Here is a 16,652-nt window from a genome sequence, read left to right as displayed (position 1 = left end):
TAAAGTCACGTAGAATGGAAATAATCAAATAATTAAAATAAAACATTCAAATAATAAAAATAAAACATTATAAAATTATAAAAATAAAACATAAAATAATAAAAATAAAATAAAAATAAAACATAATAAAATAATTCTCACGACGTTTCGGCCACAACGCAAGCAGCCGTCCTCAGGTGAAGAACAGGTCTGTCGGAAAGACAGCGTCTGAATGAAACACCACCAAATTCCTTTGTCAAGGCGCCCTTCCCCCTCTAACCCAGCTTAAATATACGCTGCCAAGCTTGGTGGTGCTCATTCAGACGCTGTCTTTCCGACAGACCTGTTCTTCACCTGAGGACGGCTGCTTGCGTTGTGGCCGAAACGTCGTGAGAATTGTATTTTATAATGTTTTATTTTTATTATTTTATTATTTCCATTCTACGTGATGACTTTACCGAAAGAACCAAGAAGATGAATCCCTGCAGTCACGAAAGCTTTAAATCAAGTGGACTTGGTTGGAGGAGGATTTTAATGAGGATTTCTCCACAACTCTGTGGTTGTTAAATTTCGATTTAAAGCTTTCGTGACTGCAGGGATTCATCTTCTTGGTTCCTTCGGTAAAGTCGTCACGTAGGACGGCTGCTTGCGTTGTGGCCGAAACGTCGTGAGAATCGTATTTTATTATGTTTTATTTTTATTATTTTATTATTTCCCTTCTACGTATGTAATAATCAATTGTATTTTATTATGTTTTATTATTTTATTATTTCCCTTCTACGTATTTAATAATAAAAATTTATTTTATTATGTTTTATTTTTATAATTGTATTATTTCCCTTCTACGTATTTTATAATAAAATTGTATTTTATCATGTTTTATTTTATTATTTTATTATTTCCCTTCTACGTGACGACTTTACCGAAAGAACCAAGAAGATCTGTGGCTGTTGCCTGATGCTGCTGCTTGTAGTGTCCTGGCGAAACGTCACAGATACTCGAATTGTAAATGTCGTAGTGGGTTTACTCTCCAACACACAACAGTATACTACACAATATTAATTTTTTCATGGGTTTACTCCAACACGCAACCGGCTAATGCAGAACTAGTAACGAATTGGAAAGTTTCGTCTACGTGACAAACCCCTTACTCGTTCGCTGTGGCGGGCTTAACGACACATTTAGATTCTAGATTTGAAGCTTTCGTGACTGCAAGGATTCATATTCTTAGGTTTTTTCGGTAAAGTCACGTAGGTAAAAAATTAAAATTAATAAAAGTAAAATAATTAATTTTTATTATTTACCTACGTGACTTTACCGAAAAAACCTAAGAAGACACATTTAGATTTGCTCGATCTAACCGACAAAAACCTCTTGTGGATAATATTGGTCACGAAGGCCGACGTGAACATTAAACATTTGCACGAACTGTGCGATTGATTGACCACTGAGGGCCGGTTTGGCGGTTGAGTTTTGTGTTGTTATTGAGCCATCCGTGGCAGGATTGGGCAAAGCTTAAGCTGAAGCAACTTTTCACTCGTGGATTAGCGCGCACGCACGCACGCGGTTGCTTACGCAGAGGTTGTGAAAGAAGTTCTAAGTATGTACAGGATTGATTGTGGTGGTGATGGTTGAATGAGGAGGCTTATCGCTCGGAGGATCGGATAGCCATGCGGCACTGCAAGGATGAGTGGTGGGCACGGGTTACTGAGATGGAATTTACCTTAGTAGCCCGCGAACACAAATCACTCCTTAATTCCATCAAAGAAGAAACTTGCAGTGCCACACCTATCACAATTCTTAGGGTAAATAAAGGTGATCTGATCTCCTAACCCCAGGACCAGTTTTTCTAAGTCTTGGGGGTGGGGAAATCCCTCAGCCCAAAAAACATCTTGGTGCAAAGTGGGGATGACCCTAATGAGGCTGCGGTGCCTCAAATATTGGAAGAAGAAGTCACCCCCTGTGAATGGCTGGCTGAGGTGCCATCTGTTGAGGAAGAACTGAAGGCGATCCAGAGTCTGAGACCAGGAAAGGCACCGGGCAGATGATCTCCCAAGCGAAATGCTGAGGGAGGGTGGCGTTTGTGCACAGACTGCCCTACATGACATCATAACAACTGTCTGGACCAAAAAATGGGTTTCGCAGGAATGAAAGGATGCCCTGGTGGTCCTCCCCCCCCCCCTCTCTTTAAGAAGGGGGACAGCACAGACTGTAACAACTACAGGGGCATATCAGATATTCTATTCTCATATTTTGGTACTGGCAAAGGAGGTCCCATAATGTGGGATGGCTCTCTGTTTGTTCAGACACGCACAGACATGCCCCTTGTCGCTATGAACCTGCCAGCTATAAACTATACACGGCCAAATACTATGAACGCATGGAGATATATAGATACTCAAATACACAGACCCATATAGATTACATGTAGAGACCTCTACTAAAACTAAACTATCTTTTATTTTACCAGGTAAGACCCCACTGAGCTATGTAGCTCTTTATCAGAAGCGACTTGGCCACCATCACGTAGTGATAGCAGTTCAACCACGTGGCTGATATCATCATCATCATCACGTGGAAATGTATTGCAGTCAAATACTCTAAACGCGTGACGTTGATTGTAAATCTGGAGGGGAAAAACCGGAGGACCCGGAGAAAAATCTACGCAGTGACCACCACGGGGATAGAGAGACACAGACTCCAGATATGCAGCTGCAGGCATTGTCAGGGTCTCGATTGGAACCCACGACCGACCTCCTGCGTACCAGGCGAGGGAGTTAACATCTACTCTTAGGTTTTTTCCGTAAAGTCACGTAGGTAAAAAATAAAATTAAAATTAATAAAAGTAATAATAGGGGGGGAAATTATTTATTATTTTATTATATTATTTTATTTCTATTATTAATTTAATTTTTTACCTACGTGACTTTACCGAAAAAACCTAAGAGTATGATTCCTTGCATTCACGAAAGCTTCAAATCTAGAATGAATAATACATGTTTATGTATTCGTTACCCTTGTACAAGTAACCAACCATACCAGGCTAGGGAGTTAACGTCTCACAGCCACCACGGCGATGGACAGTCAATGATTCTAGATTTGAAGCTTTCGTGACTGCAAGGATTCATATTCTTAGGTTTTTTCGGTAAAGTCACGTAGGTAAAAAAAAATTAAAATTAATAAAATAAAAATAAAAATCACGACGTTTCGGAGGCAACACAAGCTTCCGTCTTCAGGTGGAACCGTCACAGCCCGACAGCTGTCGGTTTTTATTTTACTTTTATTTTATTTTTTTTACCTACGTGACTTTACCGACAAAACCTAAGAATATGACAGTCAAGGATGTTAACGTGCGGCAACAAGACAAAGAGGTAGAGGAAGTGAAGAGATGGAGGCAGTTTCACTTTTTCTCATTCCCCGCTTCCATTTTCTATCCATTGCGGTGCCACGGTTGCTACGAGACGTTAATCCCCTCGGCTGGTATGCAGGAGGGCGTGGGTTCGATCCCGTGACCCTGACTGTGCCTGCTGCTGCTGTATATTTGTAGTAAATGTCTTTCTCTCCCCGCGCTGGTCCCTGGGTGGATTTTTCTCACGGTCCTTCGGTTAAGTCACGTAGAAGGGAAGTAATAAAATAATAAAAGTAAAACATAAAAAAAAATATTATATTATATTTAAAATGATATTATTTAATTATGTTTTATTATTTTATTATTTCTCTTCTACGTGACTTTGCCGAAAGAACCAAGAAGATGAATCCCTGCAGTCACGAAAGCTTTAAATCGAAATTTAGGTCCTCCGGTTTTTCCCCTCCACATTTAGAATCAACGTCTCTGAATCTTTAAATTGTTATGGGCGCCTCTGAGGGTCTCTGCGGTTGTTTATGAGTCTGTAGAATCGTGCTTATTTGAGTATTTGTGATAACCAAGCCGATTCTACAGAGTAAGAGCCAGAGGTCGCAACCGGGTACCTGATACCCGTACCCTACCCGATACCCGGATACCCGTACTCGGCCGCTTCCTATTACTGCACTGTACACCGATTGCATCATCGCCGCCACAGCCATCACCACCACCACTACCATCACCACCATCACCATCACTACCATCACCACCACAACCATCACCACCATAACCATCACCACCATAACCACCACAACCACCACAACCATTACTACCACCATCACCATCACTACCATCACCACCACAACCACCACTACCATCACTACCATCACCACCACTACAACCATCACTACCATCACCACCATAACCACCACTACCATCACCACCACTACTACCATCACCACCACAACCACCACTACCATCACCACCACTACAACCATCACTACCATCATCACCATAACCACCACTACCATCACCACCATAACCATCACTATCATCACCACCACAACCATTACTACCACCATCACCACCACAACTACCATCACTACCATCACCACTACCATCACCATCACCACCACAACCACCACTACCATCACCACCACTACAACCATCACTACCATCATCACCATAACCACCACTACCATCACCACCATAACCATCACTACCATCACCACCACAACCATTACCATCACCACCACAACTACCATCACTACCATCACAACCATCACTAACATCACCTCCATCACCATCACTACTATCACCACCATAACCATTACTACCATCACCACCATAACCACCACTACCATCACCACCATAACCATCACTACCATCACAACCACCACAACCATTATTACCATCACCACCATCACCACAACCATCACTACCATCACCACCACTAGAACCATCACTAACATCACCTCCATCACCATCACTAACATCACCACCATAACCATCTGGGCATCTACCCAAGGGCACGGAAATTCCCCTTTTACAAAGTAAATGTCCCTTTCACAATGAGGACTCGGTTTTTCGTGCATGTGCCAGATCGCGTAAATATATAAATGCGTGTCGTGAAACTCAACACCACCATCATCACCACCACCGTCACAACCACCACTCGACACAGCCAATCAGTAAACGAAAGGTGGCCAATTTAGTGAGTGAAGCACACTAACCGGTGTGTGTGTGTGTTGGGTGAGGAGTAAACCTACAACATCCCACAGGGTCCTGGGATCGAACCCATGACCTCCTGCGTACCAGGCGAGGTAGTCACAACCGGTGGCGCCCCACTAAGTCCGGTGGTTTCCGTCGACGCCTGGTTGGATATCATAAAACAAATAGTGGCTCGTATTTCCATAGCAAATTGAAATTCTTTGTTGGCTGTATCCACGTAAGGCAGCTGTCACAGAGCGGTTTGTTCAGGTGAGTGTCGTTACTAAAAACTAAACGATGTTTATTTTTACCAGATAATTCCCGACGAGCTGTGTAGCTCTTATTCACAAACCACCTGGCCAACACAAATTACATATCCACCAAAGTGGATGATATCATCATCACGTCGAAATGTAAAGCAGCGGCCAATTGCTCATGCCGATTAAAAATGTACGAGGAAAACCCGGAGGACCCGGATTGTGAGTCTATGGCAGAGGTCGCAAACGGGTTTTGATTCCATACCCGTACCCGGCCGCACCAGGGTCACAAACGGCTACCCGTACCCGGGTACGGGTAGCCGGGTATCGGGTAGGGTACGGGTATCGGGTACCCGGTTGCGACCTCTAGTCTATGGCTCTCCGTATGGTGAGTCAATTGTGACTTTCAAACTCACCGCATCTGAAAGAACCTGGTTTCAGCAAGGTCAAATTTGGGCAGCTGAAACCGGGATTTGACACCAACTCTCCACTTCCCTGACCCCTCTAAGCTGCCCGGTCACCTCTTTGCTATTTTGGCGATACAAGCAATCTCAGACTTACGAACATCCACCCTTATTAACAATCACACTTACGACCACTGGTGTACTGCCAATGCGTTCATATATAGAGAATGCTTTAAAAAATGTGAACACTTCTGAGAATTTGCAACAACGCCACAAGAAATGTGCCTCTGGGCTCTGGAGACCACCTGGAGAAGATTCCAGACGTGTTTGACGATGATGGCGAACACGTGGAGACACTTTGACTGTTTGAAGGATATTAACATTGCATTTGCTACCATGTTACAGTGTATTTAGTGTCCGTTCTTTTCCCATGAAAAACTATATTTCCATGAAAAACGATAGTCCCGTCTAAGTGTTAACATTTTTTCGAAGTAACCTGTATATCTTCTTGGTTCTTTCGGTAAAGTCACGTAGAAGGGAAATAATAAAATAATAAAAATAAAACATAAAATAATTCTCACGACGTTTCGGCCACAACGCAAGCAGCCGTCCTCAGGTGAAGAACAGGTCTGTCGGGGAGACAGCGTCTGAATATGTTGTTTTTACCCTTTCTGGCAGTAATGAAACAGGAGTTGTGTTAAGATCTTCAAACATCCAAATCGATGATACAGCTTTTGCAAGGAATCAAGTTACTGCCGCATTCACCACGCACGGTACTCGTGGCAAAACATGCAAACGAACAATGGCTCTGATAATAAATGATGCATTGTCTTTGAAACATTGGCCAACACCAGGGACCGCAGCCATCTTTACGGCCTCGTCTGACCATCAGTGTCAGACCAGAGAGCAATGGCAAAAGGCGAAGAGTACAGAGACAACGCCAAATAGCAGAGGACTCATAGCTCGGGTCAAGCTGTGACATATCTATGGGATAACCTATCTGCCAGCTGTATAAAAATTATGAAAAATAGGAATAGGTTTAAATTTCGATTTAAAGCTTTCGTGACTGCAGGGATTCATCTTGGTTCTTTCGGTAAAGTCACGTAGAAGGGAAATAATAAAATAATAAAAATAAAACAATAAAATAATTCTCACGACGTTTCGGCCACAACGCAAGCAGCCTTCCTCAGGTGAAGAACAGGTCTGTCGGAAAGAAATCGTCTGAATGAACACCACCAAGACAGACGCTGTCTTTCCGACAGACCTGTGTTTCATCTGAGGAAGGCTGCTTGCGTTGTGGCCGAAACGTCGTGAGAATAGTATTTTAATTATTTTATTATTTCCCTTCTATGTGACTTTACCGAAAGAACCAAGAAGAGGAATAGGTTTGTTTACCCTTTCTGACAATAAAACAGTTGTTGTGTTACTACGTTAAGCAACACAGAGATTGTGGCGATCATGCTAACAAACCATGCTCTGATTATAATATACGTGTTGTCTCTGAAACTGATTGGCCTACACTATATACACCATATACTTGCAAATTTTGGTAGAAGATCATGACCTCTAACATGCCTGTCAACCCTTTACCTTATTACAGACTAATTCAGACCTTATTGGTCACCCCGTGCCCTTGAAAAATCTCAATGTTCATCCTACAAAGTCCCATCACAAGGGAGAAACACAAACAAAGACACATATTTTTGTGCCCATATTGAAACGGCTGTACGCCATAACGGCTTGAAAACTCAATTTCCCCTGTACAAGAGAATCCGGGGTAAACCGTATGGGTTGACAGCTATGCTCTAATGCAGTGGTTCTTAACCTTTTTGGAGGTACCGAACCCCACCAGTTTCATATGCGCATTCACCGAACCCTTATTAATTGGACAAATAAAATATAATTTTTTCAAATTTAAAACATAGGTATATGTTTTACTGGTGCACAATCATATGAGTCGGGTGTGTGTCTTAACCTCCGCCGAAACCCCTGAGACTGACTCACCGAACCCCTGGGGTTCGATCGAACCCAGGTTAAGAACCACTGCTCTAATGTATATGTAGTGCCAATAACTCCCAAGGGATCCCAAGCTACTGTTCAAGATGACGTCACGAACGAAAGGAAAGAGAGGGCGGGGCGTGAGAGTTTGGGAACTCTCAGGGGGGGTGGGGGTGTGGTGACGTCACCGGAAGAGGCGGGGCTGTGGGGGGCAGCTTCCTGGTGGGATTTGAATTGGAGTGGTCGCACGCCAGAGGTCGCAAACGGGTTTTGATTCCTTACCCATACCCGGCCGCACCAGGGTCGCAAATGGGTACCCGTACCCGGCCATTCCCTACCCGTACCCTACCCAAAATGAGTGACAAACGGTGACTCACCAGTGACTCACGGCCTACCCGTACCCGTACCCGGCCGCACCAGGGTCGCAAACGGCTACCCGTACCCGTACCCAGCCGGGTACGGGTAGCCGGGTAGGGTACGGGTATCGGGTACCCAGTTGCGACCTCTGTCGCACGCGGCATGTGACACGTGGGCTGAATAAAGAGTTGTGTCGTCTCAATCTTCATCTGGTGGACTCATTACATATTTCAGTCTAACACCTAGGAGGCTTTGCGACCAATATTCATCATAGAGGTGATCGCGTAAATATATAAATGTGCCGTTAAATCCGCCACCACCCGACACAGCCAATTAGTAAGGTTCGTCACGTAAACAGAACGTGCCAATTCGTTACTAGTACAGCACACCGGTGTGTAAATGTTGTGGCTTTGCTCTGCAACACATTACTACGAGTGTTGTATATACAATGTAAGAGTGTATATACAATGTAAGAGTAGATACAATGTATATAAATGTACATACATGTTTCATAAAATACAGTACTGTCGAGTTTATTTTTCAGTAACCATCGGTAGCATCCAGGTCAGACAGAACACCTGAGATTATTTTGGTCACATGCCCTCAAATCCACCACTGGTGTGGTGGCAAGCGGTGCGATTCCACTCCTCGCTTCCCACCCCGTGCAGTGAACGTAGCGAGTGGCAGTGTTGAGTGCGAATCGGGGGGTCCGCGTATCCCGAGACCTGCACTACGCCATTTGTCATCGCGCAACAAACCCGTTCGACGAAAACAATAAGTAAGAATTACCCCGTTGCCTGAAGTTGGGGCCAGTGTGTCTGGCATGTATGTGTAATGCGAGCAAGGATTGAGAGGGGCGGAGTCTGGGTCACGTGAGGAGAAGGAGTTAGGGTCACGTGAGGGAGAGGATTTAAGGGGAGAACTGGAAGGGATCGGGGAGTTGAGACAGAGTGAAACGGGAGGAGGCCACGCTGGGCAGTGACGAGAGGGTGGCGCGATTGCCACGGGTTGGGAGGCCACGGCACCGTCGGCCATCGGTGTCCGGGCAGAGCGGAGCAGCAGGGTGGCTGCAGAGCGGAGCAGCAGTGTGGCTGCAGAGCGGAGCAGCAGTGTGGCTGCAGAGCGGAGCAGCGGTGTGGTTGCGGAGTGCGCAATGGACGAGCCGCGGGGCTGAGCGAGGACGCCGTAGGGGCGAGATTGACACGAACCCAAACAAAGGACAACGGAGATCTACACTGCGAAAGAGTCCTTTATTACACTGGTGTCGGAAGTGAAACGGCATGTCAAAACAGCTCAGAAGAAAGAACGTCCCTGCACCATCTTCTGCAACATCTTCTGAAGACGACCTTCCTCCAGCGGTGGCGCTACCGACGATGGAGGGGGGAGGCGACGCAGGGACGAGCGAGGGTCTGGGGGTGCAGGACGTTGCCGCTTCGGTGGGTCCATCCGCGCAGGTGGACGCCGACGAAGGATGGCGACAAGTGGCGGCCCAACTTGAGGCACTGAAGGCGATGTTGACGCAGTTGTGCGACCTCGTGACGCCGGCGACGAGTTCGGGGAGGCCCAGCGGGGAACAGCGGACCGGGGCCTTGCCGACGCCGTCAGCCCTCTCCACCACGCAGCACGAAGCTGCCATCTTGGGCGTGGCCGAGGAGGAACGGCGGGAAGCCGCCATCTTACGCCCTCCACCGCGGGGAGCCGCCATTTTGAACACGTTGCGGAGTGACGCCATCTTGTCGCTGCCGCACGAGTCACCATCGACGGAGGACGGCGGAGCAAGGACCCGCAGCCGTCATCTAACAACTGTTAAAGAGTTCTCCATCGGCGGAGATTGGAGCGCGTTCGCCTGCCGTTTTCAAGCGGCTGTACGATCCGCGAAATGGACGGACGCGGAGGCCCTAGAAGTCCTGCCAACACTTCTTGATGACGAGTCCGTCCGGTTCTTCCGCTCCATCAAGGCCGACAAGAAGAGGACGCTGCAGGGGGTGTTTGAGGAAATGGCGGACGCGTACGAGCCCCCGGACGATGCTCATCGGCAATTCGTACAGCGGCAACGGGCGCCTGAAGAATCGCCGGTGGCATTCCGAGGCGCCGTGCTGGAGCTAGCTATGGCCGCGTATCCGGAGACGGAGCCTGATTTGTTGGAACCCCTGATATTGGGGAAGATGCTGGAGTTATCTAGGGACTTGGGCATCCCCATGCCGGTGTGCAGCCATGATAAGTTGACGTCCCGTGCGGCGGCTAGGTGCCTGGATGCCCAATTTAACCTTCGGCGGTGGAAACAGGTGTCGGCTTGGACGGGGGACCCCATCGTCGAAGGCGGTGCTACAGGGTGGGACCCCAAGAAGGCTGTCTACGTTCCTGACGACAGGGGTCCGCAGGAGTTGACGGCCGCGTCCACCCAGTGGCCTGCTCGAGGGGGAGCGGGGTTGCGCTCCGGGCCGCCGGCGCGGGAGCGTCGGGACAGAGGGGGTGCTGCGCGCCGAAACGACTTGGAGTGTTTCCGCTGCATCGACCACGGACGCGGCGCGAAAGGACCATCCAGGACAGACGAACCGGCCGTGACAAAGGCGGACACAGCGAATCCTGCTCTGGGTGGGCCTACCACGGCGATGAGAACACTTGACCCCGCTGCCCCTCCAACCCCACCACAGACACGGGAGCGGGAGACCCCGGCCCCGGGTCTCCCTGGGGAACGGGACCTTGGCGTTGACGGGCCTCCAACAGCGGCGGGCGGTTCTACTCCCGTCGATCTTAAAATCCCGTCGCGTTCACGGTCTGTTTGGGGGCCGCCGCCCATTCGGGATGGGCCGGCAACCCGCACGCGTTCCAAATCCCTTTCCTTTCGTTGATTGTTGTTCTTGTTCTTTGTTGTTGTCTTGTTATAATCTCCGTTGTCCGGTGATGCCCAATGGTTGTAAGTTGCTCGCATTATTTTGTTCTGTTACAGCCGGGGACGGCCGGGGACGGCTGGGTTTTTCATCAGGGGGGGGGGGGGGTCATGTAATGCGAGCAAGGATTGAGGGGGGCGGAGTCTGGGTCACGTGAGGAGGAGGAGTTAGGGTCACGTGGGGGAGAGGATTTAAGGGGAGAACCGGAAGGGATCGGGGAGTTGAGACAGAGTGAAACAGGAGGAGGCCACGCTGGGCAGTGACGAGAGGGTGGCGTGATTGCCACGGGTTGGGAGGCCACGGCACCGTCGGCCATCGGTGTCCGGGCAGAGCGGAGCAGCAAGGTGGCTGCGGAGCGGAGCAGCAGGGTGGCTGCAGAGCGGAGCAGCAGTGTGGCTGCAGAACGGAGCAGCGGTGTGGTTGCGGAGTGCTCGACGGACGAGCCGCGGGGCTGAGCGAGGACGCCGTAGGGGCGAGATTGACACGAACCCAAATAAAGGACAACGGAGATCTACACTGCGACAGAGTCCTTTATTACATATGTATCCACTCGCGAACGAATGACGAGGCGACTGGCTGTGATGATTCACAAACTGTGGATTGGAGGGGGATCCCCCCACCTATGCCACCCAAGTGGGGAATTATTTGAAAAAAATCCCAAAAAGTTTTGGCCGTTTTAACAAGAAGTCATAAAATTTCACCTCTTGCGACCAACAGATCCACAAAACTATTTAAATGTTTGTATTTTACCAGGTAAGGCCCATTGAGCTATGTAGATATTTGTTCCCGAAGTGACTTGGCCATCACAAATGACAGCTCAACGAAGTGACTTATATCTTCATCATCCATCATCATTGTCGTCGTGTCGAAATTTCTAACAGCACGCAAATAACTCGAAACTCATGATCCACAGAGACCCCATAGACACATACAGAGACCCGCAGACTCACACAGACCCCAAACACTCACACAGAGACCCATAGACTCACAAAAACCCACAGACTCGCACAGAGACCCACAGACAGCAACAACTGCCATTCGCCAAGTGGCGGTGATGTCACTGCAATGCTTGTGCCAGGCTATGTGCACTTTATGGCCACGTGAAGTGTCCAACACCCGTTGGCAGGAGGTCCTGGGACAGAACATGCAGGTGCCATGGGTTGACTGACTAAGATGACTGGCCAAAGCACCACCTGTACCCCGAGCTGCTCGGCACTTCTCTGACCTCCATTGTTGCTGGAGGGTGACTCCCTCCAACTGCCCAGTAGCAGCAGCGTCCTTCACGAGTCTCCTCCACGGAGGCCGATCTTGACACCACTGGTACTGGTCATCGGCAAGTCCACTCAGCTCTACATCCTCTTGTACCACATCACACCATCTCTTCTGTAGCCCGTGCCGCGCCGACTTACCCCCCTCTATGCGACCGAACAAAAGCTGTTTCGGCATGAAGTGGCCTGGTTAAACCCCAGACGGATCGCAGGCAGGCCAGCCTGAATGTTTCTAACCGGTGAATACTTTCCATTATGGGAGGTTTCACAAGCATAGAGAAGGGAGGGCATAACTATGGCCGAGAAGACCCAAAGCATCGTTCGGAGTGACAGACAGGTAGCTTCCACACAGCATTATGCAGACAATGAACAGATAATGCTGCTCAACTGATTCGGAGTGAGACCTCTCCTGTCAAATTGGAGCTGGTCATGAGCACACTGCCCAGGTATGGGAAACTCTGCACTCTCTCCACTACTGCCCCATCACCGATTGGGAGTTGTGGGGGTGGAGTGTCCGATGGTACAAAATACCCAGGCAGGTGCTTAGTTTTGGTGGGGCTGATGGCAAAACCTTATCTCTTAGTGGCACGCTCCAGGTTGAGCAGCAGCACCTCCGACTCCTCAGAGTGAGCAGCAATCACCAGATCATCAGTTTACGTAACATGGTTGACCAATAGGCAGAAATCGCTCAATGGCACTCGAACATCCATCAGCCTCCCATTGTTTCTGTATCAGATGGAATTCCTCTGGTACAGCCATGAAAAGTTTTTTGAACTACGTGGTCAAGAAATAATATAGGTGCCAGAGGAGATCCCTGTCGCACCCCAAGGTGAATAGGGAATGGATCCGACTCCCGGCCATGCAGATTTACCTGGGTCTGCTCACCATCATGAAGGTCCTAATGATTGTGAGCAGAGAGTCAGGGACTCCAAAAGCACAAAGAACAACCCAGAGCTCAGGGCTATTGATGGTGTCATAGGCCTTGACCAGGTCAATACAACAGAGATGTAGGTCCTGTTGGAATTCCCTACACTTCTGCTGGAGCAAACAGACAAAAACAACTGTTATGTGTGCAGGACCGCCCTGGCCTGAAATCAAATTGGGGCTCCGCAAGCCCCTCTCGTCAGCGTGCCTGGCAAGGCGATTTCGAATAATCCTCGCCAGGACCTTTCCCAGCACACTGACGAGGGAGATGCCCCTGTAGTTGGTACAGTGCGGTCCCCCTTCTTAAAGAGGAGGACAACCAGGGCATCCTTCCAATCCTGCAGGATTCATCCAGTGGTCCACACTGTTATGATGAGAATAGGTTTGTTTCCCCTTTTTTCTGGCAAAAAACAACCCTTTCACAAGGAATCATGTCTGCATTAACCACAATACTTGTGGTCAGAATGCAAACAAAAAAACACACACTCTGATAATATATGCATTGTCTTTGAAACCGATTGGTCCACACCAGAGACAGCTTTCTTTTGAACCTCGTCTCAAACGGTTAGACCAGAGGACGCCAAAAGGCATACAGCACAAAGACAAAGCACTATCAGAGTAATGCGAGCTCGGGTTGAGCATCTACATCATGGGACCTCTTTTGCCAGTACCAAAATATTTGAATAGGTTTTTTCCCTTTTTTTTGGTGCTGGCAAAGGAGGTCCCATGATGTAGATGTTATTATGTCAGCAGTTCACTTGGGAGATCATCTCTTCCCGGCAATTTTCTGGTCTCAGATTTTGGATCGCCTTCCGTACTTCCTCAAAAGATGGTACTTGAGCCAGCCACTCACAGGGGGTAACTATGTCTTCAAATATTTTGGGCACCGCAGCCTCAGCAGGGTCATCCCCACTTTGCCCCATGATGTTTCCAGGCTGAGGAATTTCTCATCCCCCAGGACCTCAGAAACGCTCAGCAAATAAGCAAACCTGTTACTGGGGGTCAGAGATCGGATCACCTTTCTTTCCCCTAAAGATGGTGATAGGTGTGGCTATGCAAGTTACTTTTTAAAGAGTGATTTGTGATCGCGGCCTACTGCGGCAGACTCCATCTCCTCAGCAATCCGCGACCACCACCCAACCTTGCAGCACCTCACGGCTCTCCGAACCTCCGAGCGAAGGCTGTGGTAAGCCTCCTAATTCTCTGACGTGGGATGCTGTAGCCGATGAGAGTGGGCCTGTCGCTTTTTCTCAACTATCCTGAACACCTGCTCTATCAGCGAGGGTCTCTGGGGAGGTCTGGACCGTGTATCCAAAGCAGCCATTGCAGCTGCATTAGCCACAGTCCTAAACCTCGCCCATTTCCCCTCGGCATCAGGAGTGGGGGACGATGTCAACTCCAGCTGCAAGCGATGATGACATTCTTGCTTGCAACTTTCATCAGAGTCCAGGCCACTATGGATTTTAATGGGGTCCTAGAAAGACAAACCACCAATGCAGTGGAGGGATGGCAGATGACAAGCCGATGGTCAGCTCCATGGTAGGTCCAGCAGATATTCATCCTTGGACTCAGCACGCATCCATGTTGTTGTGTGGATGCGCCGATTCCAGAACAGCGTGTTGGTAACTACAATCCCAAGGACTGAACAGAAATCTAGCCCATGCCTTCCAATCACTCCCGACCAGGTGCCAACATCATGACCCACTGGGACATTGAAGTCACCCAACAAGATGACTCTATCCTGAAGGGCCACTTTAGCTAGCACCTGGGACAGCAGGTTATCAAAGGCATCTGACTCATCGGTCTTGCCTGCATCCCTCCACTGATGTTAATCTTCGGTGGGGAGTAACCACGACCACCACTCTTTGCCTCTGGTTGATGAGAAGGCGAGCACAAAATAGCCTGAGGCTTACAGCTTCCCACACTTTATTGCCACGCTCCCAAGCACCCTTCATATTTTATTAACAGAGATCCATAAACTCACACGTAGACCCACAGACTCACACAGAGACCCATCGATTCATCACACAGAGACCCATCGACTCATCACACAGAGACCCATAGACTCACACAGAGACCCACAGATTTGCACGGAGACCCACAGACTCACACGGAGGCCCAGGACCGGTTCAGATAATCGTCACTGATGTTGGCCGTGAGCGAGAATTGAACGTGGGTCGCCAGGTTCATAGGGCAGCACGCTAACCGCTACACTACCGCTCCCCCTTAACAGACACACAGAGACTCACCCACACAGAGACCCACAGACTCACACAAAGAGAATCACTATCACACACTTAGACTCACTCTCACACACACAGAGACTCACCCACAGAGGCCCACAGACTCTCACACAGAGACTCTCACACAGAGACTCACTCACAGAGACCCACAGCCTCACACACAGAGACTCTCACACACAGAGACCCACAGACTCACACAGAGACTCTCACACACAGAGACCTACAGACTCACACACAGAGACTCTCACACACAGAGACCCACAGACTCACACACAGAGACTCTCACACGCAAAGAATCACTATCACACACTTAGACTCACTCTCACACACACAGAGACTCACTCACACACAGAGACTCGCACACAGAGACTCACTCACATACAGAGCGACTCACACACACATAGACTCGCACACACAGAAACTCACAGACTCACCCACACTTAGACCCACAGACTCACACACAGAGACTCTCACACACACAGAGACTCACAGACTCACCCACACAGAGGCCCACAGACCCTCACAGAGACTCACACACACAGAGACTCACAGACTCTCACACAGAGACCCACAGACTCTCACACAGAGACTCTCACTCACACATAGACTCGCACACACAGAAACTCACAGACTCACCCACACTTAGACCCACAGACTCACCACACAGAGACTCTCACTCACACAGAGACTCACAGACTCACCCACACAGAGGCCCACAGACTCTCACAGAGACTCACCCACACAAAGACCCACAGACTCTCACACAGAGACTCACACTCACACAGAGACTCACCACGAACGCCGCGAGTAGAAGTGCGGTGATGTAATCCGGCAGGCTCGTCATCGTTGTCAATTCCTTTATATTCGCGAGGCCATCAACCTCGACTTCATCATCGGTGGACGGGTCGACCACCGCGCAAGCGAAAGGAAGTGTCCCTGCGTAGACGTGGCTATGTAGTTCCCCTTGAGCAACGTGACCTCCAATACCACACCCACCATTACCACTTCACTGTGACGCTGCGCCATCTGGCGGGCTGAGTGAGTCATGGACCTAGTATTTAATTTATTGTTTTCTCTTTATACGTGACTTTACCGAAAGAACCAAAGAGTGGACCTAACAACTTTAAATTTACACCATTGGAACCTCATTTGCCAGTAAAAAAGTATGATAATTGTTTTTTTACCCTTCTATCTGGCAACAAAACTGACACCTTTTTTACAAGGAGTCATGTTTGCATAGACCACAATACCTGCAGTCATAATGCAAACAAATAACAC

At 48.6% G+C, this 16,652-nt stretch overlaps 1 protein-coding gene across 1 annotated transcript in view; it reads right to left on the bottom strand.

The window, feature by feature from the left end:
- The window catches only part of LOC133359590 (tumor necrosis factor receptor superfamily member 6-like), a 70,015-nt gene extending 53,696 nt beyond the window's left edge, over positions 1 to 16,319 (bottom strand). Inside the window, exon 1 of the mRNA XM_061578042.1 lies at positions 16,168 to 16,319. Coding sequence (XP_061434026.1) covers positions 16,168 to 16,218 — 51 coding nt within the window. The 5' untranslated portion in view covers positions 16,219 to 16,319. The remainder of the gene's footprint in view (positions 1 to 16,167) is intronic.
- Positions 16,320 to 16,652: the final 333 nt, after the last annotated feature.

The sequence above is a fragment of the Lethenteron reissneri genome, chromosome 65, assembly GCF_015708825.2.
Source record: "Lethenteron reissneri isolate LAM-NWPU_2019-01 chromosome 65, ASM1570882v1, whole genome shotgun sequence".
In the NCBI taxonomy this organism is placed as follows: domain Eukaryota; kingdom Metazoa; phylum Chordata; class Hyperoartia; order Petromyzontiformes; family Petromyzontidae; genus Lethenteron; species Lethenteron reissneri.
Note: the sequence above shows the minus strand (reverse complement) of the source record. Positions and strands in the feature narration are given on the sequence as shown.